This window comes from Oncorhynchus masou, chromosome 32, assembly GCF_036934945.1.
Source record: "Oncorhynchus masou masou isolate Uvic2021 chromosome 32, UVic_Omas_1.1, whole genome shotgun sequence".
Taxonomy (NCBI): Eukaryota; Metazoa; Chordata; class Actinopteri; order Salmoniformes; family Salmonidae; genus Oncorhynchus; species Oncorhynchus masou.
In genome coordinates this window covers 46,570,178-46,591,410 of record NC_088243.1, presented here as the reverse complement: position 1 = coordinate 46,591,410, position 21,233 = coordinate 46,570,178, and the positions used below count along the sequence as shown (strand labels likewise).

General features: G+C 47.7%; 1 protein-coding gene across 1 annotated transcript in view; it reads right to left on the bottom strand.

Moving 5' to 3' along the window:
- Nucleotides 1-21,233, bottom strand: part of si:dkey-16j16.4 (uncharacterized) — an 81,179-nt gene that overhangs the window by 17,444 nt on the left and 42,502 nt on the right. The window contains exon 4 of the mRNA XM_064954271.1: nt 5,440-5,493. Within this exon, the coding sequence (XP_064810343.1) occupies nt 5,440-5,493 (54 nt within the window). The remainder of the gene's footprint in view (nt 1-5,439; nt 5,494-21,233) is intronic.

Sequence of the window (21,233 nt, the reverse complement as noted above, 5' to 3'; positions counted from 1 at the left end):
GGTGCGCGCCCCCACCCAGAGAAGAGTCTCACGGGCTCTGCTCCATGCGCGACGGCACCTCTGGATGAAAGCGTGAGCGGAGGGAACAGTGACCTCGGACTCCGTACTGGGAAAGATAGGTGGCTGGTAACCTAAACTACACTCAAACGGAGAGAGACCCGTGGCTGCCACTGGCAACGAATTGTGAGCGTACTCAACCATAGAGAGTTGTTGACTCCAGGAAGAGGGATTCTTAGAAACCAAACATCGCAACACTCTCTCCAAATCTTGGTTGGCCCTCTCCGTTTGACCGTTGCTCTGGGGATGAAACCCTGAAGACAGGCTGACACTCGCTCCCAGTAACCTACAAAACTCTTGCCAAAACTTGGACACAAATTGGGGCCCCGGTCAGAAACTACGTCCATCGGCAGGCCATGTAAGCGAAAGACGTGATCCACGACAGTTACCGCTGTCTCCTTGGCAGATGGTAATTTAGGCAAGGGAATAAAATGAGCCGCCTTCGAGAACCGGTCCACCACGGTCAAAACAACCGTCTTGCCCTGGGAGGGCGGGAGGCCGGTAACAAAATCTAGCGCGATGTGGGACCAGGGTCTCGAAGGGACCGACAGCGGTTGGAGTAACCCATCTGGGGGTCGATTAGAAGTCTTCCCAGTGGCACAAACCGAGCAAGCCAAGACAAAACTGTGAATGTCACGAGCCATCAGTGGCCACCAAAAGCGTTGCTTAACCAAAAAGCTAGTGCGGCTGACTCCTGGATGACACGCTACGTTGGAGCAGTGCCCCCACCGAATAACATCGGACCGACACCCCTCCGGCACAAACAACCGATTAGGCGGGCAACCGGGCGGAGGCGTGACCCCCTCTAAGGCCGTTTTGACCCTCGATTCAACCTCCCATGTGAGTGTGGAGACCACTAGGGTCCCGGGTAGGATGCACTCGGGAGTGGATGGGCGTTCGGAATGGTCAAAAATGCGAGAAAGGGAATCGGGTTTGACATTCTTGGAACCCGGGCGATACGAGAGAGAGAAGTCAAAACGTCCGAAAAAAGAGTGCCCACCGCGCCTGCCTGGAGTTGAGTCGCTTGGCGGTTCTGATATACTCCAAATTCTTGTGATCGGTCCAAACTATAAAAGGTACCCCCGAACCCTCTAACCAATGGCGCCACTCCTCCAGTGCTAACTTCACTGCCAACAACTCTCTGTTGCCAATGTCGTAGTTGCGTTCCGCAGGTGATAACCGATGGGAAAGGAATGCGCAAGGGTGCATCTTGTCGTCAGAAGAGGAACGTTGGGAAAGTACCGCACCTACCCCCACCTCTGAAGCGTCCACCTCCACCACGAACTGACGCGAGGGATCGGGAGCTATGAGGATAGGAGCCGAAACAAAGCGGCTCTTGAGTTTGGCGAATGCAGCCTCGGCTGTATCGGACCACCTGAACGTCACTCTGGGAGAGGTTAAGGCGGTAAGAGGAGCGACTATCTGGCTAAAGTTGCGAACGAAACGCCGGTAGAAATTGGCGAATCCCAGAAACCTCTGTAGGGCCTTACGGGAATCTGGGCTTGGCCAATCCACCACAGCCTTAACCTTGTCGGGATCCATGCGAATACCTTCAGTCGAGACGATGTAACCTAGGAATGGAACGGATTGTGCATGAAAAATGCATTTCTCCGCCTTGACAAAAAGTCCATTCTCCAACAACCTCTGAAGCACTCGTCTGACGTGTTGAGCGTGTTCCTGGAGAGAAGAAGAAAAAATCAGTATGTCATCCAGGTAAACATATGAACTGATCAATCATATCTCTCAGCACGTCATTGACGAGTGCCTGGAAAACCGCTGGGGAGTTGGATAGCCCAAAAGGCATGACCAAATATTCGAAGTGGCCTCTGGGGGTGTTAAACGCGGTCTTCCATTCGTCCCCCTCCCTTATGCGAACCAAATGATATGCATTACGTAAATCCAACTTAGTGAACACGGATGCTCCCTGTAACCTTTCAAAGGCGGAGGACATCAACGGTAAGGGATAGGTATTCTTCACTGTGATGTTATTCAACCCACGGTAATCAATGCAAGGACGCAGAGATCCGTCCTTCTTCCCCACAAAGAAGAACCCCGCCCCGCTGGAGAAGAGGAAGGACGAATGAATTTAGATGCCAGAGAACCAGAGATGTATCTCTCCATAGCCTCCCTCTCAGGAACAGAAAGTGAATATAACTTGCCTTTAGGCGGAGACTCACCTGGCAATAATTCTATTGCACAGTCATAGGGACGATGCGGAGGAAGAGAAGCAGCACGGGACTTACTGAACACCTCCTTCAGGTCGAGGTATTCAACGGGCACGTTAGACAAATCCACTGCCTCCTCTAGAAACACAGAATCAGACACAGACGAACAAGCAGACACTAAACAGGACTCAAGACACTTGTTACTCCACATGGATATAGAGTTATGACCCCAGTCAACTCTGGGGTTGTGTTGGGTGAGCCAAGGGTGGCCGAGAACTAATGGTGCAAGGGGTGAGTCCATGAGTAGGAATGATAGTGTCTCAGTGTGATTGCCAGAAGTGATGAGTGTGATAGGTTCAGTGGTGTGAGAAATGTTGGGGAGTTCTTGACCATTGAGAGCATTGACGGATATCTTGTGCGTGAGTGAGGTGATAGGGATCTGGAGTTTGTGAGCGAGCTTGAAGTCCATGAAATTACCCTCTGCTCCTGAGTCCAGTAAGGCTTGGGTGTCGTGCGTGTGGGTGGCCCATCTTAGTCTTACCGGGAGGAGAGTAGATGATGAGGTCTTCTCTGTGGTGACACCACCCGATAGTAGCCTCATGTTTACTACCGGGCCTGATCTTTTACCGGGCAGGAGTGGATAAAGTGGCCCGCTCTACCACAGTAGAGACAGAGTCCTTGGGATCTCCGCCTCTCCCTCTCTTCCCGGGAGAGGCGAGCTCTCCCCAGCTGCATGGGTTCGTGAGCGGAAGCTGAACTGGCCGTGTTCCCGACGCTGGCATGCCAGCCCTCCGTGTCGTTATACGGTCTGTTAGGGTATGCTCGGCGGCCAATACGACTCAGACGAGCGTCGACCAGAGCGTCGTCCAGAACATAAATCTCCTTCTGGATCCGGTCCTCCAGCCCATGCAGGAACATGTCCCACTGCGCCTCCTCGTTCCACTGACACTCTGCGGCCAGAGTGCGGAATTGGATGGAGTATTCCGATACTGAATGGTCTCCTTGGCGAAGGTCAGAGAGTAGTCTGGCCGTCTCCCTACCCGCCACGGCCCGATCGAAGACCCTTCTCATCTCCTCGGAGAGTGTCTGGAAAGAGGTGCAGCATGGGTCCTGGTTCGCCCACACCGCCGTTCCCCAGAGAGACACTTTGCCTGATAGCAGTGTGAGTACGAATGCTACCTTAGACTGTTCACGGTTGAAGGTCCGTGGCTGCAACGAGAAATGCATGGAACATCTCGTAAGAAAGGCTCTGCAATAGTCAGGATCACCTGAATAACCCTCTGGTGTCGGTAGCCGTGGCTCTAGCTGGGAATCCGGCTCTGGCGGGGCGGGTTGAACTGCCGGTGTAGGTGGCGCAGCGGAACCCCTCAGATGTTGCAATTGTTGGGTCAGCTGGGATACCTGCGTCGAAAGGGCTTGTACTGCCCGACCTGTGCTGGAGATGTTCTCCTCTTGTTGATCCATTCTCGTGATACTGCGGGAAAGGAATTCGGTCAGACTCGTTGAACTCGCTGCATCCATGGTCTGGTCAGATCGTTCTGTTACAACACAGAGGCGGATGCAAGATGCAAGCAACGATGGTTTAATGAATGTAGTTCACAGCAGCAACATGACAGACAGACTGTACTCAGAAGGAATCCGACCCAGGAACTCGGGCGCATCTTCCGATGATAACGTGCTGAGAAAACCAGGGAGTGTGTCCGGATGAGTAGGAAGGAGCACAGCAGATAATCCACACAAGAGAAGAGCACGGACACACGACACAACCTCAGAGAATAAACAACGATCTGACAACAAGAAACACTGGTAACAGAACATATAAAGGGAAGATAAGTGGTTCCAGCTGGCGCAGACAATCAGGCCGAGATTGGGAACCACGCCCACACAAACACTAGAGAGAGAGAGAGAGAGAGAGAGAGAGAGAGAGAGAGAGAGAGAGAGAGAGAGAGAGAGAGAGAGAGAGAGAGAGAGAGAGAGAGAGAGAGAGAGAGAGAGAGAGAGAGAGAGAGAGAGAGAGAGAGAGAGAGAGAGAGAGAGAGAGAGAGAGAGAGAGAGAGAGAGAGAGAGAGAGAGGCAGTGGATTCATGAACCGTGACACATGTGCTCTATCCTACGGCTCGAAGGTACAGTGCAGTGCATAGGGTATTTTGAGATTAGCCTAGCACTGATCATCATGTCAATATCATACAAATTAAGATATTTGTATGATATTCATTTCCCATGAATATAAATATATTCATGGGAAATGAGCATCAAGCTCACTGATCATCCCTAAAGCCAACACCTCATTTGGCCGGCTTTCGTTCCAGTTCTCTGCTGCCGATGACTGGAATGAATTGCAAAAATCGCTGAAGTTGGAGACTTTTATCTCCCTCACCAACTTCAAACATCTGCTATCTGAGCAGCTAACCGATCGCTGCAGCTGTACATAGTCTATCGGTAAATAGCCCACCCAATTTTACCTACCTCAACCCATACTGTTTATATTTATTTACTTTTCTGCTCTTTTGTACACTAATATCTCTACCTGTACATGAACATCTGATCATTTATCACTCCAGTGTTAATCTGCAAAATTGTAATTATTCGCCTACCTCCTCATGCCTTTTGCACACAATGTATATAGACTCTCTTTTTTTCTACTGTGTTATTGACTTGTTAATTGTTTACTCCATGTGTAACTCTGTGTTGTCTGTTCACACTGCTATGCTTTATCTTGGCCAGGTCGCAGTTGCAAATGAGAACTTGTTCTCAACTAGCCTACCTGGTTAAATAAAGGTGAAATAAAATAAAATAAAAATCATTGTGCACCTTCTCTAAACTGTGAATGCTTTTCCAAGTCCTAGTAGGAGGACCACACAACACAGTGTCACGTGACTGTAGTTTACTGAGACATTACGGGTATTCTATCAACAATTGCGCAAAAAAAGCATTTACACAGCCATTTGTTGCTTGATCCATTTGACTGGCAAATAATTATCCACCCGTCTAACGTATCTTGTATTGTCGACATATAGGAAAGTTTATTGACAATCATGCTGATTTCTATTAGGCCTGCCGTGAGTATTTTTTAACCTAAATATAAATATATATAAATATTACTCACATGAAAATGATTGTATGGAAATATATTTTGTGAGTGGTTTAGTGTGTATTTGGGATTATATGAGTGTTTTTCTGTACAATAAAGTGAAATTGCAGATTAGTGTAAACTTACCCGGATCTTTATGGTCCGTGTTTTCCCACCACAGTTATTTTTCAGGAGCATTTTCTGAGGGGAACCAAGGAGAAAGACTGATTTAGCAAACATACCTCTTGGGACCAACTTCATCCCTCAGCATACTAACATTGACTCATTTCAAAACACCACTGAATAATAATAATGCATTTATTTGTATAAAACATTTCATACAAAGAATGCAGTTTAAACTTCACAACTAGGGGGATGTTTATTCCTCAAAGAGCAGCCAGTGTGTTTCATGAGTGAGAAGTAAATGAATGTTTGTTGATGTCACGGCAACAGACCATTGTGGGTCAATTAAGAATTATAATCAGGAAAGTGACTGGAGTGCAGCTGCTGCTAAACCAAACAAGCAGGTCAATGAAGCTTATGTTACATCCTGTCAAAGACTCCTTCCCAGTCCACCCAAAATAACCATTCTCGTAAGTGACAGAGGCCCTTTACAATCGAGGAATTGTCTGGAGGGAGACAGGAGACTGGTGCTTTTGAAGAGGAACGGGGCTCTTTGGAAGAGGGGAGTAGAATGGAAACGCAAGACTCCTGCTGTTGTGGAATGAGGGAGAGTTGGTTTGGATAACTCCTTAACAACAATGTGAGTACAGTCCGTTTAGTAGTTGAAAGTATGGCGACTATCATTAAATAGCCCTTAAAATGTGCTCTGTGTCACCCCTGAATTCATTTCTGTCATTTGAGGACAACAAAGAATATTCAGATTTTTTTTTTCAAGGTGCATTTCTGACAGACCGATCATTTGTGGCACGCAAACTGTTTGCGATGACAATCGTTTCCTATACTTCTTTCACAAATCAGGCAACATTTTTAAGAACCCAATTCATACAGTCCAACTTTACCACATTCTTGACAGGATAAGCCTTTTTTTACCTCCCATGCACATGCCAGCAAATTCAGGAGTGGGAGCAGACATGGGGCAATGTGGGTAGGCTTCTATTTGATAGATCCATTGAATATACACAATCACAAATAAACCCAATTATTCATTTGTTTACGCAGGTCCTAAGATCCATTTTCAAAAGAATAGAATAGTATGTTTTGAGTTTAATTACGTTACTGGTCTATGCAGCCTATATAATACATGGCTGCACCATGCAAATGAAATCAATAATTCCTTATTTTATTCATTAAACAGACAAGACACACATATTTCATAGTAAGAATATAATAGAATATATAGTGCCTGGCGAAAGTATTCGGCCCCCTTGAACTTTGCGACCTTTTGCCACATTTCAGGCTTCAAACATAAAGATATAAAACTGTATTTTTTTGTGAAGAATCAACAACAAGTGGGACACAATCATGAAGTAGAACGACATTTATTGGATATTTCAAACTTTTTTAACAAATCAAAAACTGAAAAATTGGGCGTGCAAAATTATTTAGCCCCCTTAAGTTAATACTTTGTAGCGCCACCTTTTGCTGCGATTACAGCTGTAAGTCGCTTGGGGTATGTTTCTATCAGTTTTGCACATCGAGAGACTGAAATTTTTTCCCATTCCTCCTTGCAAAACAGCTCGAGCTCAGTGAGGTTGGATGGAGAGCATTTGTGAACAGCAGTTTTCAGTTCTTTCCACAGATTCTCGATTGGATTCAGGTCTGGACTTTGACTTGGCCATTCTAACACATGGATATATTTAGTTTTGAACAATTCCATTGTAGATTTTGCTTTATGTTTTGGATCATTGTCTTGTTGGAAGACAAATTTCCGTCCCAGTCTCAGGTCTTTTGCAGACTCCATCAGGTTTTCTTCCAGAATGGTCCTGTATTTGGCTCCATCCATCTTCCCATCAATTTTAACCATCTTCACTGTCCCTGCTGAAGAAAAGCAGGCCCAAACCATGATGCTGCCACCACCATGTTTGACAGTGGAGATGTTGTGTTCAGGGTGATGAGCTGTGTTGCTTTTACGCCAAACATAACGTTTTGCATTGTTGCCAAAAAGTTCCATTTTGGTTTCATCTGACCAGAGCACCTTCTTCCACATGTTTGGTGTGTCTCCCAGGTGGCTTGTGGCAAACTTTAAACAACACTTTTTATGGATATCTTTAAGAAATGGCTTTCTTCTTGCCACTCTTCCATAAAGGCCAGATTTGTGCAATATACGACTGATTGTTGTCCTATGGACAGAGTCTCCCACCTCAGCTGTAGATCTCTGCAGTTCATCCAGAGTGATCATGGGCCCCTTGGCTGCATCTCTGATCAGTCTTCTCCTTGTATGAGCTGAAAGTTTAGAGGAACGGCCAGGTCTTGGTAGATTTGTAGTGGTCTGATACTCCTTCCATTTCAATATTATCGCTTGCACAGTGCTCCTTGGGATGTTTAAAGCTTGGGAAATCTTTTTGTATCCAAATCCGGCTTTAAACTTCTCCACAACAGTATCTCGGACCTACCTGGTGTGTTCCTTGTTCTTCATGATGCTCTCTGCGCTTTTAACGGACCTCTGAGACTATCACAGTGCAGGTGCGTTTATACGGAGACTTGATTACACACAGGTGGATTGTATTTATCATCATTAGTCATTTAGGTCAACATTGGATCATTCAGAGATCCCCACTGAACTTCTGGAGAGAGTTTGCTGCACTGAAAGTAAAGGGGTTGAATAATTTTGCACGCCCAATTTTTCAGTTTTTGATTTGTTAAAAAAGTTTGAAATATCCAATAAATGTCGTTCCACTTCATGATTGTGTCCCACTTGTTTATGATTCTTCACAAAAAAATACAGTTTTATATCTTTATGTTTGAAGCCTGAAATGTGGCAAAAGGTCGCAAAGTTCAAGGGGGCCGAATACTTTCGCAAGGCACTGTAACTGTCACGCCTTGGTCTTAGTATTTTGTGTTTTAGTTTATTAGTTAGTCAGACCAGGGTGTGACATGGGGTTATTATGTATTGTATTTTCGTATTGGGTTTTGTAGTGTTTGGGATTGTAGTTGATTAGGGGTGTGTGTGTGTTTAATAGGTTGGCTGCCTGAGGCGGTTCTCAATCAGAGTCAGGTGATTCTCGTTGTCGCTGATTGGGAACCGTATTTAGGTAGCCTGGTTTTCGCCTTGTATTTCGTGGGTGATTGTTCCTGTCTCTGTGTAGTTTGCACCAGTCAGTTGCGGTCACTTTTGGATTTTCGTTTTTTCTTGTATCGGAAGAGAAAAGAACGAGCTCCATTCTCCTTGCGGAGATGGTGCTAAATACATCATCACGGTCGATCCCTGGGATTGGGCTGGCTAACACGATTCGTTTTGCTTGGAAGGAAAAGGAGTTGGAGCCGTTAGGACGAGAATCTTTTGGAATAATTATATTGATGGGGATTCTAAAGCTGACGGTGAAGGACGTGTTTTGTTTCCAAGGCAACTCGTTGGAGGGAGCATACGACGTCGCGCTATATACTGAAGAAAAACATGATGATATCCTTAGAAGGGCAAGAGCAGTGGGAGGTGAGAGGCCGATGTGCCACTACGAAATATCAAGTCTGGCGAAGAATAACTTTAGGGTTGTAACTGTTAACATGTACAACCCTTACGTTAAGGATGAAGAGGTGAGGGTTTTTCTGGGGAGATACATGGATAACGTTTCCTCAGCTAGGCACCTCAAAGACTCCCTTGGGTTTTGGAATGGGAGGAGAGGTTTCCAGGCCCTCCTCAGGGAGGACCCAAAGGGACATGGTGGATACCTTCATCCTCCTGCTATGTTCTCCCTTGGGGCTGACAGGGGGACTTTGTTTTATGCACGTCAGCCCCCATTTTGCAGGCGCTGTATGGCCTATGGACACATTTTCGCCTCGTGCAGCATGAGAAAATGCAGATTTTGTGGATCTGAGGATCACGAGGCGAGGGATTGTGACAAGCCTAAGACATGCCATGGGTGTGGCTCGTCAGCACACCTGTGGCGGGAGTGCCCGGCCCGTCAGAGGTCATATGCGTCTGCGGCTGGGGGGGGGAGCAGGAGCGGGGGATGGGGGAAGAAGAGGAGGGGAAGGAAACATGCCTCATGACAAGACTACATGTCCAGAGGGGAAGGCCACAAGGAAGGAAGAGGAGCAAGAAGCGGTGGATGGAAGAGAGAAGGAAACGGAAGGCACGGGAGTAGGAGAACCAGGAAAAGCGGTGGAAGAAGGCAACCGAGTGGAGGAGAATGAGAGAGAAGAAAGTGAGGGAGGAATGGTAGAGAAGAAGACGGTGGAAGAGCAAGTGGACTGGGGGAAAGTGACATGGTGGAAGAGATGAGGGGTATGGTGGAGGAGCTGGCGGGGGGGGTGGTATCTCTCCACTGCCGCCATCACCAAAGAAGAGAATGAAGAGGAGGGTGCGATTGGCCGACAGTGAGGGGGAGGGGATGGCCAAGAGAGTGATGGGGGTGGGAGAAACCTCTGGGTTGCTGCTGGTTTCCCAAGACTCTCAACTTCATTTGGGTGGGGACACACCTAACAAGACTCAGGACTGGGTACAGGAGGAGGTGGGGAGTTTTTTGTTTGGGGACTCAGCCTCCCCAATTTTCTTCCAAACCAGCTGCAACACTGGGGAGGGGAGGATTGTGGGGGTAGACCCAGGGTGCAGGGCACCCCGAAGCCAAACACTATTCCTGCATCCTGGGATGGTGTGATGGAGGAAGAGGGGGGGATGTCGGGATTACAGATGGTGTTCTCACCGGTAGATATGGAGCAGGGGAGCATCGGGTGAGTCTCCTGTTTTTTTTTTTTTTTCTGTCTGGGTTTAGTATTTGAGTATATTACGTGTTTTATTTTTTTTTTTTCATGGAGTCTAATTTTACTTTTGTTAGTTTAAATGTAGGGGGTTTAAGAGATATTGTTAAGAGGAGGGTGGTTTTTAGTTATTTGGAGGGTGTGGGTTTTGATTTTTGTTTTTTACAGGAGGTTCACCTGAGGGATGGAGGGGATGTTAGTAGATTTAAGAGGGAGTGGGACAAGGGAGAGTTGGTTTGGGGTGTAGGGGGGGTGCACTCATCTGGGGTAGGGATTTTGTGTGGGCACAGGGAGGTAAAAGTGGAAGATTCCTTTGTTATAATGCAGGGGAGGGTTATAGGGGTGGATGTCACGATAAGGGAGTGTATATTTAGATTAGTGGTGGTGTATGGGCCACAGGTGGTGGCAGACAGGAAGGAGATGGTGGACTGTCTGACGCCCCTGTGTGTTACAAATAGGAAATTAGTGATAGGGGGGGATTTTAATACAGATTTAGGAAGAGGGGGGGATAACAGTGCAGGCGCCATTGCTAGGCTAATGGCTTGCCATGGTCTGGTAGATGGTGGTATGCACGCTACTCCGAAAATGGACGGTCCTACATGGCGTAACTCCAGGGGGGTTGAGCGGAGGCTCGATTATATTTTTGTACCCAGGTCTTTGGGAAAGTTGTCTGGGCGGCTGTTGCCTGTTTTCTTTTCAGATCACGACGGGGTGCTCCTGCAGGTGGGGTCGTCGGTCTGCCTCTTTGGTAAGGGGTACTGGAAGCTAGATCGGGATGTGCTGGAGGAGCAGGCTTTTGTTGACGGGTTTTATGTTTTCTTTAGGAGGCTTGAGGGTCTCCGGTCCATGTGAGAGGGGGTGTTAGAGTGGTGGGAATTAGTTAAGGTAAGGATTAGGGCTTTTATAATAGGGTATTGCAAGAGGAAAAAAAGGGAGGAGAGGAGGGAGGTGGATCGTATCCAAAGGTTAATTGAACTCGAATACGAGGCAGGCAACCTCGGCGGGTCGTTTGACTGGGAGAGATCCTCAACCCTAAAGGCGCAGCTCAGGGAGTTGCAGGAGCGGAAGGCTCGAGCTTTCCTGGAGCGTGCGCATAGCGGCTTTCTAGAACATAATGAGACTTGTTCTGCTATGTTCTTTAAGTTGGTTAGGGCAAGACAGAGTAGGAAGGTAATGCATGGTGTTAGGGAAGAAAATGGTAGTATAGTTAGAGAACCAGAGGATATGGTCAGGGTGACAACTGATCATTTCCAAGGTTTATTTAAGGAAAGGGAAATAGATGTAGAGCAGGGAAATGTGTTTTTAGAACACTTGTCCAGGCGGTTGCCGGAGGACATTAGAGAAGTGATGGAGGCCCAGATTTCACTAGAAGAGGTTGAGAGCGCTCTTAGGAGGATGGGAAAAGGGAAGGTGCCTGGGATGGATGGGCTGCCGGCTGAGTTTTATCTCAAGTTTTGGGGTATACTTGGACCAGTGGTCCTCAAAGTCTTGAAGGCCATCCTTGAGACGGGGTCCCGGGGGATCAATGGCTGTTGGTGTGCTGTCACTTTTATATAAGAAGGGGGAAGTAACTGACCTTGGCAACTGGCGGCCGTTGACCATGCTGTGTGTAGATTACAAGCTACTTGCAAAGGTTTTAGCAGACCGGTTGCGCACATCCCTTCCCTACGTCGTTCATGAGGATCAGACGTGCGGGGTAGAGGGCCGCTCTATTAGATGGAACCTACAGTTAATCAGGGACTCCATCGCTTGGGTTGAAGATAGAGGACTGCCTTTTATGGTAGCAGCGCTAGATCAGGCGAAAGCCTTCGATCGCGTGAATAGATCCTTTTTATTCAGAGTGTTAGGTCGATTAGGATTTGGGGAGAAGTTTATAGGATGGATTCGTACATTATATGTCGGAGCGGGGTGCCGAGTTAGTGTAAATAGTCACTTGGGTGACGTTTTTGACCTCTCATCTGGGGTCAGGCAGGGGTGCCCACTCTCGGCTCTCCTCTTCGTTCTGTACATGGAGCCTCTGGGGGCTGCCAGTAGGGCAGACACAGGGGTGGAAGGTCTGCTGATCCCCGGAAGTGGTGGACTGCGTGTTAAGTTGACGCAGTACGCCGACGACACTTCCTTGTTGTTGTGCAAGGACTCGTGCCTGACAAGGTCCCTTGCCATCTTTGGGGATTTCACTCGAGCGTCGGGAGCAGTTCTGAACCATGCAAAGTCTTCCGTCAAGTTTTTCGGAAGATGGCGCGGTAGAACGGATGTGCCTGGGGGGTTATCTCTCTGTGAGGGGGCCCTGAGGATTCTCGGGGTCCATTTTGAGACCTCCGGCTCTGCGACGCTAAACTGGAACATGTGTATTGCAGTGGTACAGAGGAAGCTAGCAATGTGGAAAGCTAGGTATTTGTCTTTTATGGGCAAAGTCCTGGTCCTAAAGGTGGATGTGTTGCCGTCGCTTTTGTATTTGGCATACATCTACCCATTGCCGGTTTGTCTGAGAAGGCCTCTAGTGAAGCTTGTGTTTCAGTTTATGTGGAGTGGCAGGTATGAGTGGGTCGCCAGGGCACGTATGATCTGTCCCATCGGGAGGGAGGTAGGGGGTACCACATTTCCCCCTCAAGCTGGACACAATTTTTGTTTCTTTCTTGTTAACGGAGCTTGCTCAGCCAGTGATACACCCGTCCGGTTACTTCCTGCGGGTGTTTTTCTCGTATCAGGCGAGAAGCAAAATGGTGTGGTCTAACACGGGTCCTCGGGCGGAACAGCTGCCGTGGCACTTTGGTCATGCGGCCAAGTGGCTGCGTGCGCACCCTGAGGTTGAAGTTGCCCGAGTAGGTTTAGATCATAGGCACCTGTACGAGGAGGTCAGAAAGGCAGAGAGTCGGGCGCCTGTAGTAGGCATCTCGGAAGCGGTCTGGGAGGGAGTGCAGGTGCGGGGTCTGGACAACAGGCTCAAGGACCTGAATTGGTTGAGCCTTCATAAGTGTTTGCCGGTACGTTCCATCTTGTACCGGTTTAGTTTAGTGCAATCCCCCACCTGTCCAAGATCCTCTTGTGGCAGGGAGGAGACTGTGCGTCATGTCTTTTGGGACTGTGCCTTTGCCGGAGTAGTATGGGCTAGGGCACGGGTGTTGTTAGGTTTGGTAAAGGGGGATTTTGTATTGACGTGGGCCAGGTTAGAGAGGGGTGTAGGGAGAGTGAGAGGGACAGATAGGGACAGGTTTCTGCTCTGGCTTCTCATGAGTCTCTTTAAACGGGGGCTGTGGGAAGCCAGGCAGAACATGGGACAGGGAGAGATTGGGGGGTGGAAGGGATAGTGAGGAGAGTGGAAGGAGATTTGAGGGGGAGGATGAAGAGGGAGGAGAGGAAGTGGGGGCAGCATGCTGCTCGGGAGAGGTGGAAGGGGGGCTTAGGGCTGGGTGTCATTTAGATTTGTAAGAGGATAGATTAGGGACGGGGAGATAGGGATAGGTGTTTTGTAGGGTGACGGGGAGGGAAGATGCTCCCCTGAGGTTTTGTTTGGGGTTTATGTTTAGTTTAATTTAATTAGTTTAATTAAAAATATCATTTTTTGTGTATGTATGTAAATTATGATTTGTAAAGAATGAATGGTACTGAAGATAATAAATTATTTTTTATAAAAACCAGTCAGGCTGTATTAGGTTTCACGTTCTGTTTGTTGTTTTCGTATTTATTAAGTTATTTCATGTATAGTTCGTTTGTTTGTCTTCACTATTAAACATGAGTAACTTACACGCTGCATTTCGGTCCGACTCTCCTTCAACTAAAGAAGAACGCCGTTACAGAATCACCCACCACACTCGGACCGAGCAGCGTGTCAACAGGCAGGTGCAGCCCAAACAGGAGCAGCGTGTTAACAGGCAGCGACAGCTGGAGCAGCAAAGGGAGGAGGAATTATTCGGTGAATGGACATGGGAAGACGTACTGGATGGTAAAGGTTGCTACACTTTGGAGGAGATATTGGCCGGAAGAAATCGCCTCCCATGGCAACAGGTGGAGGCACTAAGGAGAGCAGAGGCAGCCGGAGATAGGAGCCGACGATACGAGGGAACACGGTTGGCAAGGAAGCCCGAAAAGCAGCCCCCAAATTTTTTTTGGGGGGGGCTATCAGGGAGTATGGCTGCGTCAGGTAGGAGACCTGCGCAATCTCCCTGTGCTTACCGGGGGGCTAGAGAGACCGGGCAGGCACCGTGTTATGCAGTGGTGCGCACGGTGTCCCCAGTGCGGGTGCATAGCCCTGTGCGGTATATTTCAGCTCCGTGTATTGGCCGGGCTAGATTGAGCGTCGGGCCAAATGCCATGAAGCCGGCTCTACGCATCCGGTCTCCAGTGCGTCTCCTTGGGACGGTTTACATGGCACCAGCCTTGCGCTCGGTGTCTCCGGTTCGCCTACATAGCCCAGTGCGGGCTATTTCTCCTCACAGCACTGGCAGGGCAACCGAGAGTATTCAACCAGGTAAGGTTGGGCAGGCTCGGTGCTCAAGAGCTCCAGTGCGCCTGCACGGTCCGGTCTATCCAGAACCACCTCCACACCCCAGCCCTCCAGTAGCAGCTCCCCGCACTAGGCTTCCTGTGCGTGTCCTCGGCCAAATACCACCAGTGCCAGCACCACGCATCAGGCCTTCAGTGCGCCTCGCCTGTTCAGAGCAGCCAGCGCTTCCTCCCTCTCCTGCGCTGTCGGAGTCTCCCGTCTGTTCAGCGGTTCTAGAGCCTTCCTCCTCTACAGCGCTGCCGGAGCCTCCTGTCTGTATAGAGCAGCCTAAGCTGCCAGTCTACATTGAGCAGCCAGAGCTGTCAGTTTGCATAGAGCAGCCTGAGCTGCTAGTCTGCATAGAGCAGCTAGTCTGCATGGAGCAGCCAGAGCTGTCAGTCTGCAAAGAGCTGCCAGTCTGCATGGAGTTGCCAGTCTGCAAGGAGCTGCCAGTCTGCAAGGAGCTGCCAGTCTCCATGAAGCCGCCAGAGCCGTCAGTCAGCATGAAGCAGCCAGATCTGCCAGTCAGCCAGACTCTTCCAGATCTGCCAGTCAGCCAGACTCTTCCAGATCCACCAGACAGCCAGACTCTTCCAGATCTGCCAGTCAGCCAGACTCTTCCAGTCAGCCAGACTCTTCCAGATCTGCCAGTCAGCCAGACTCTTCCAGTCAGCCAGACTCTTCCAGATCTGCCAGTCAGCCAGACTCTTCCAGATCTGCCAGTCAGCCAGACTCTTCCAGATCTGCCAGTCAGCCAGGATCCGCCAGTCAGCCAAGATCCGCCAGTCAGCCAGGATCTGCCAGTCGGCCAGGATCTGCCAGTCAGCCAGGATCCGCCAGTAAACCAGGATCTGCCAGATCTGCTAGTCAGCCAGGATCCGCCAGTCAGCCAGGATCCGCCAGTCAGCCAGGATCCGCCAGTCAGCCAGGATCTGCCGGATTCAACTGCCTGGCTGGGCTTCATCTCAGTACTGGGCTGCCTCTCAGTGCTGGGCTGCCTCTCAGTACTGAGCTGCCCCTCAGTCCCGAGCTGCCCCTCAGTCCCGAGCTGCCCCTCAGTCCCGAGCTGCCCCTCAGTCCCGAGCTGCCCATCAGTCCCGAGCTGCCCCTCAGTCCCGAGCTGCCTCAGTCCCGAGCTGCCCCTCAGTCACGAGCTGCTCCTCTGTTATGTAGGGTTCTGGGTGAGGACTATTCGGCCATGGTTGGCGGTTAGGGTGGATTATCCATGGACGCGAAGGGGAGGAACAATGACATTTATGAAGTGGGGTCCACGTCCGGAGCCGGAACCGCCACCATGGACATACGCCCACCCGGACCCTCCCTATGGTTTTGAGGTGCGTTCGGGATGTCCGCACCTTAGGGGGGGGGGGGTTCTGTCACGCCTTGGTCTTAGTATTTTGTGTTTTAGTTTATTAGTTAGTCAGACCAGGGTGTGACATGGGGTTATTATGTATTGTATTTTCTTATTGGGTTTTGTAGTGTTTGGGATTGTAGTTGATTAGGGGTGTGTGTGTGTTTAATAGGTTGGCTGCCTGAGGCGGTTCTCAATCAGAGTCAGGTGATTCTCGTTGTCGCTGATTGGGAACCGTATTTAGGTAGCCTGGTTTTCGCCTTGTATTTCGTGGGTGATTGTTCCTGTCTCTGTGTAGTGTGCACCAGTCAGGCTGTATTAGGTTTCACGTTCTGTTTGTTGTTTTCGTATTTATTAAGTTATTTCATTTATAGTTCGTTTGTTTGTCTTCACTATTAAACATGAGTAACTTACCCGCTGCATTTCGGTCCGACTCTCCTTCAACTAAAGAAGAACGCCGTTACAGTAACAGAATAAAATACAAATAATATTTTTCCTACACAACACACAAAACAGCGATATTTTGAAACAGAGCCCACGCCCATGTTTTTTTATCCACTTCCCAGTCGACACGGTGGGTTCGGGCCTACTCCGTTTGGGTCTCGGGGGACTTGGCATCGACTCGGACTCAGGGGGCTTCATACGGGCCGAGCTCTTCCCGACTTAGGTAGAATCATAATACTCTGGCTTCCGGCTAATGGTACTCGGGCCGAGTCTACTTCAGCATATCTGGCCCCTTCGGCCAATCCTGGCTTAATATAATGGCATTTGCAATTTTTAGGCATACAGTATGCTGGTGGCCACGTTAATTATAGGATGACTTGGGATACATGATCCACGAAAGACAGCACATCTCAGTGTCATAGGCTACAGCCTATTCATCTATGGTAGGCCTATCTGTAAACGCCAATACATCCTGACAAAATATGCCATATGAGTGGCCTAATGTAATTTTCTGGACCTTGTAAACTGTCAAAAATAAACCCATAACTGATCCAAATGGTTGGATGTAATTAGGGCTCTATTGTGTCATGAAACACAAACGGACATTTGAGTGGTTATTAAAATGAGCCTTTCATCACTGCAGTTTACAGCCGAGAAAATAATTGTGTCATAACAATAAATTACAATAATTGTGTCCTAACAATAAATTACTTATTGCACTGTGTTGTAGCCTAGGAGGTATTATTAATTGTATTTTCTAAAAATGTAGGCCTATCAATAGTGGAGCGTGCCCAGCAACCTCAGAGCACAGCCTAGAGGAACACATAGGCCTTTATCCATTTATCCACACATAGGCCTTCCATTTGATAAGGGTAAAGCAGTGGTGGAGTCTACAATTATGCATGTTGAATTATTGCAATAGCCTATTAAACTGTTACAAATTTAGTCTGTAGCCTATTAAAACAGCAAAATAAATAACGAACATGGAATGTCGTGTTTGTGGGTTCGATTCCCGCGACCACGAATGGAAAATGGATGCATGCATACTGTTGCTTTGGATAAAAGCGTCTGCGTAATATCACATTTATTATTTTTGCACACCTCATATTTGTGTGACATTGAAAAATATCCTGCGTGGAACATTTGACAGTAGCAATGGGCTGCCTGAGCTTTCTGAGGAGACAGAAGAAAATAAAACAGCGTATCTAAACCGGGTACCTTATGAATTGCTGAGCAAATAGCAGCATACATGTATCGTCAATTGCCAACATCAATGCTTGCTGAAGTATCCTTAATAGGGAGCTAGCATTTGTATTTGTATTTAGTATGGATCCCTATTAGCTGCTGCTGCTCTTCCTTGGGTCCAGCAAAATTAAGGCAGTTTAAACAATTTTAAAAACATTACAATACATTCACAGACTGTGTACCCTCAGGCACCTAGTCCACCACTACCACATATATACAGTACAAAACTAGGGCCTGTAGGACCTGCCTTGTTGACAGTGGAGTCAAGAAGGTAGAGCAGTGTCTTATCATGGATATACTTCTCCCCATCTTAGCTACTGTTTTATCAATGTTTTGATCATGACCGTTTACAATCCAGGGTTACTCCAAACAGTTTAGTCACCTCAACTTGCTCAATTTCCACATTATTTAGTACAAGATTTAGTTGAGGTTTAGGGTTTAGTATTTGGGACAAATCATTTCCAATGCTTTTAGTTTTAGAAATATTGAGGACTAACTTATTCCTTGCCACCCACTCAGAAACGAACACAATTCTTTGTTAAGTGATACAGTCATTTCAGTCGCTGTAGTAGCTGGCATGTATAGTGTTGAGTCATCCATATACATAGACTATCTGGCTTTCCTCAAAGCCAGTGGCAATTCATTAGTAAAGATTGAAAAATGTTATGGGTCTACACAGCTTCCTTGGGGAATTCCTGATTCTGCCTGAATTATGTTGGAGAGGCTTCCATTAAAGAACACCCTCTGTGTTCTGTTAGACAGGGAACTCTTTATCCACAATATAGAAGAAGGTGTAAAGCCATAACACAAAAGTTTTGCCAACCGCAGACTATGATCGATAATGTCAAAAGCCACACTGAAGTCTAACAAAACAGCCCCCGCAAATGTTATCATCAATTTCTCTCAGCCAATCATTTGTGTAAGTGCTGTGCTTGTTGAAAGTCCTTCTCTATAAGCATGCTGAAAGTTTGTTGTCAATTTGTTTACTGTAAAATAGCATAGTATGGTCAAAGACCATACATTTTTTGTTTACTAAGGGTTTACTAAGGGTTGATAACAGGCTGATTGGCTGTTGATAACAGGCTATTTGAGCCAGTAATGGGGGCTTTACAAGGTAACAGAATGACTTTTGCTTCCCTCCAAGCCTGAGGGCACACCCTTTCTAGTAGGCTTAAATTGAAGATGTGGCAAATAGGAGAGGCTATTATCCTCAGTAATTTTCCATCCAAGTTGTCAGACCCGGTGGCATGTTATTGTTGATAGACAACACATTTTTTTGCATTAACTCTAAAGAAAACAAAAACACACGATCCAGCAGTGGTGGCCTCTGCTGTTCAAGCGGTCTGCTCTGCTGCTTGAGCCGGACTCGGCGCCATGACTTTCCAAATCAAATCAAATTTTATTGGTCATATACACATGGTTAGAAGGTGTTATTGCGAGTGGAGCGAAATACTTGTGCTTATAGTTCCAACAGTGAGGCAATATCGAACATGTAATCTAACAATTCCACAACAACTACCTAATACACACAAACCTAAATAATGGAATGAAATTGAATATATACATATAAATATATGGATGAGCAATGGCAGAGCAGCATAGGCAAGATGCAATAGATGGTATACAATTCAGTATATACATATGAGATGAGTAATGCAAGATATGTAAGCATTATTAAAGTGACTATTAAAGTGACTCGTGGTCCATTTATTAAAGTGGCCAATGATTTCAAGTCTGTATGTAGGCAGCAGCCTCTTCTGTGTTAGTGATGGCCGTTTAACAGTCTGATGACCTTGAGTCTCTCGGTCCCAGCTTTGATGCACCTATACTCACCTTGCCTTCTGGATGGTAGCGGGGTGAACAAGCAGTGGCTCAGATGGTTGTTGTCCTTGACAATCTTCTTGGCCTTCCTGTGACATCGGGAGCTGCAGGTGTCCTGGAGGGCAGGTAGTTTGCCACCCATGATGCGTTGTGCAGACTGCACCACTCTCTGGAGAGCCTTGCGGTTGTGGGCGGTGCAGTTGCCAATAGCAGGTGGTGATACAGCCCGAAAGGATGCTCTCAATTGTGCATCTGTAAAAGTTTGTGAGGGTTGTAGGTGACAAGCCACATTTCTTCAGCCTCCTGAGGTTGAAGAGGCGCTGTTGCGCCTTCTTCAAAACACTGTCTGTGTGGGTGGACCATTTCAGTTTGTCAGTGACGTGTACGCCGAGGAACTTAAAACCTTCCACCTTTTTCACTGCTGTCCCGTCGATGTGGATAGGAGAGTGCTCAATCTGCTGTTACCTGAAGTCCATGATCATCTCCTTTGTTTTGTTGACGTTGAGTGAGAGGTTGTTTTCCTGACACCACACTCCGACTGCCCTCGCCTCCTCCCTGTAGGATGTCTCATCGTTGTTGGTAATCAAGCCTACTACTGTTATGTTATCTGCAAACTTGATGATTGAGTTAGAGGTGTGCATGGCCACACAGTCATGGGTGAACAGGGTGTACAGGAGGGGCCTGAGCACGCACCCTTATGGGGCCCCAGTGTTGAGAGTCAATGAAGTGGATATGTTGTTTCCTTCCTTCACCACCTGGGGGCAGCCCATCAGGAAATCCAGAACCCAACTGCACAGGGCGGGGTTGAGACCCAGGGCCTGAAGCTTAATGATGAGCTTGGAGGGTACTATGGTGTTGAATTCTGAACTATAGTCAAGGAACAGCCCTCTTAGATAGGTATTCTTCTTGTCCAGATGGGATAGGGCAGTGTAAAGTGTGATGGCGATTGCATCGTCTGTAGACCTATTCGGGAGGTAAGCAAATTGAAGTGGGTCTAGGGTGACAGGTACGTTGAAGATGATATGATCCTTGACTAGACTCTCAAAGCACTTAATTTATGACAGATAGTCATTTAGTTCAGTTGCATTTGCCTTCTTGGGTACAGGAACAATGGTAGCCATCTTGAGGCATGTGGGGAAAGCAGACAAGGATAGGAATAGATTGAATATGTCCGTAAACACACCAGTCAGCTGGTCTGTGCATGCTCGGGATGCCGTCTGGGAGCGGCAGCCTTGCGAGGGTTAACGTGTTTAAATGTCTTACTCACATCGGTCATGGAGAAGGACAGCCCACAGTCCTTGGTAGCGGGACGCGTCGGTGGCACTGTATTAACCTCAAAGCAGGCAAAGAAGGTATTCAGTTTGTCTGGAAGCAAGACGTCATGTCCGTGATGAGGCTGGTTTTCCTTTTGTAGTCCGTGATTGTCTGTAGACCCTTCTACATACGTCTCGTGTCTGAGCCGTTGAATTGCAACTCCACTCTGTCTCTATACTGACACTTCGCTTGTTTAATTACCTTGCAGAGGGAACAACTACACTGTTTGTATTCGGCCATATTTCCAGTCACCTTGCCATGATTAAATGCGGTGGATTGTGCTTTCAGTACTGGGCAAATGCCACCATCTATCCACGGTTTCTGGTTAGGGTAGGTTTTAATAGTCACAGTAGGTAAAACATCTCCTATACACTTCCTTGTCAACTCACTCACCGAATCAGCATA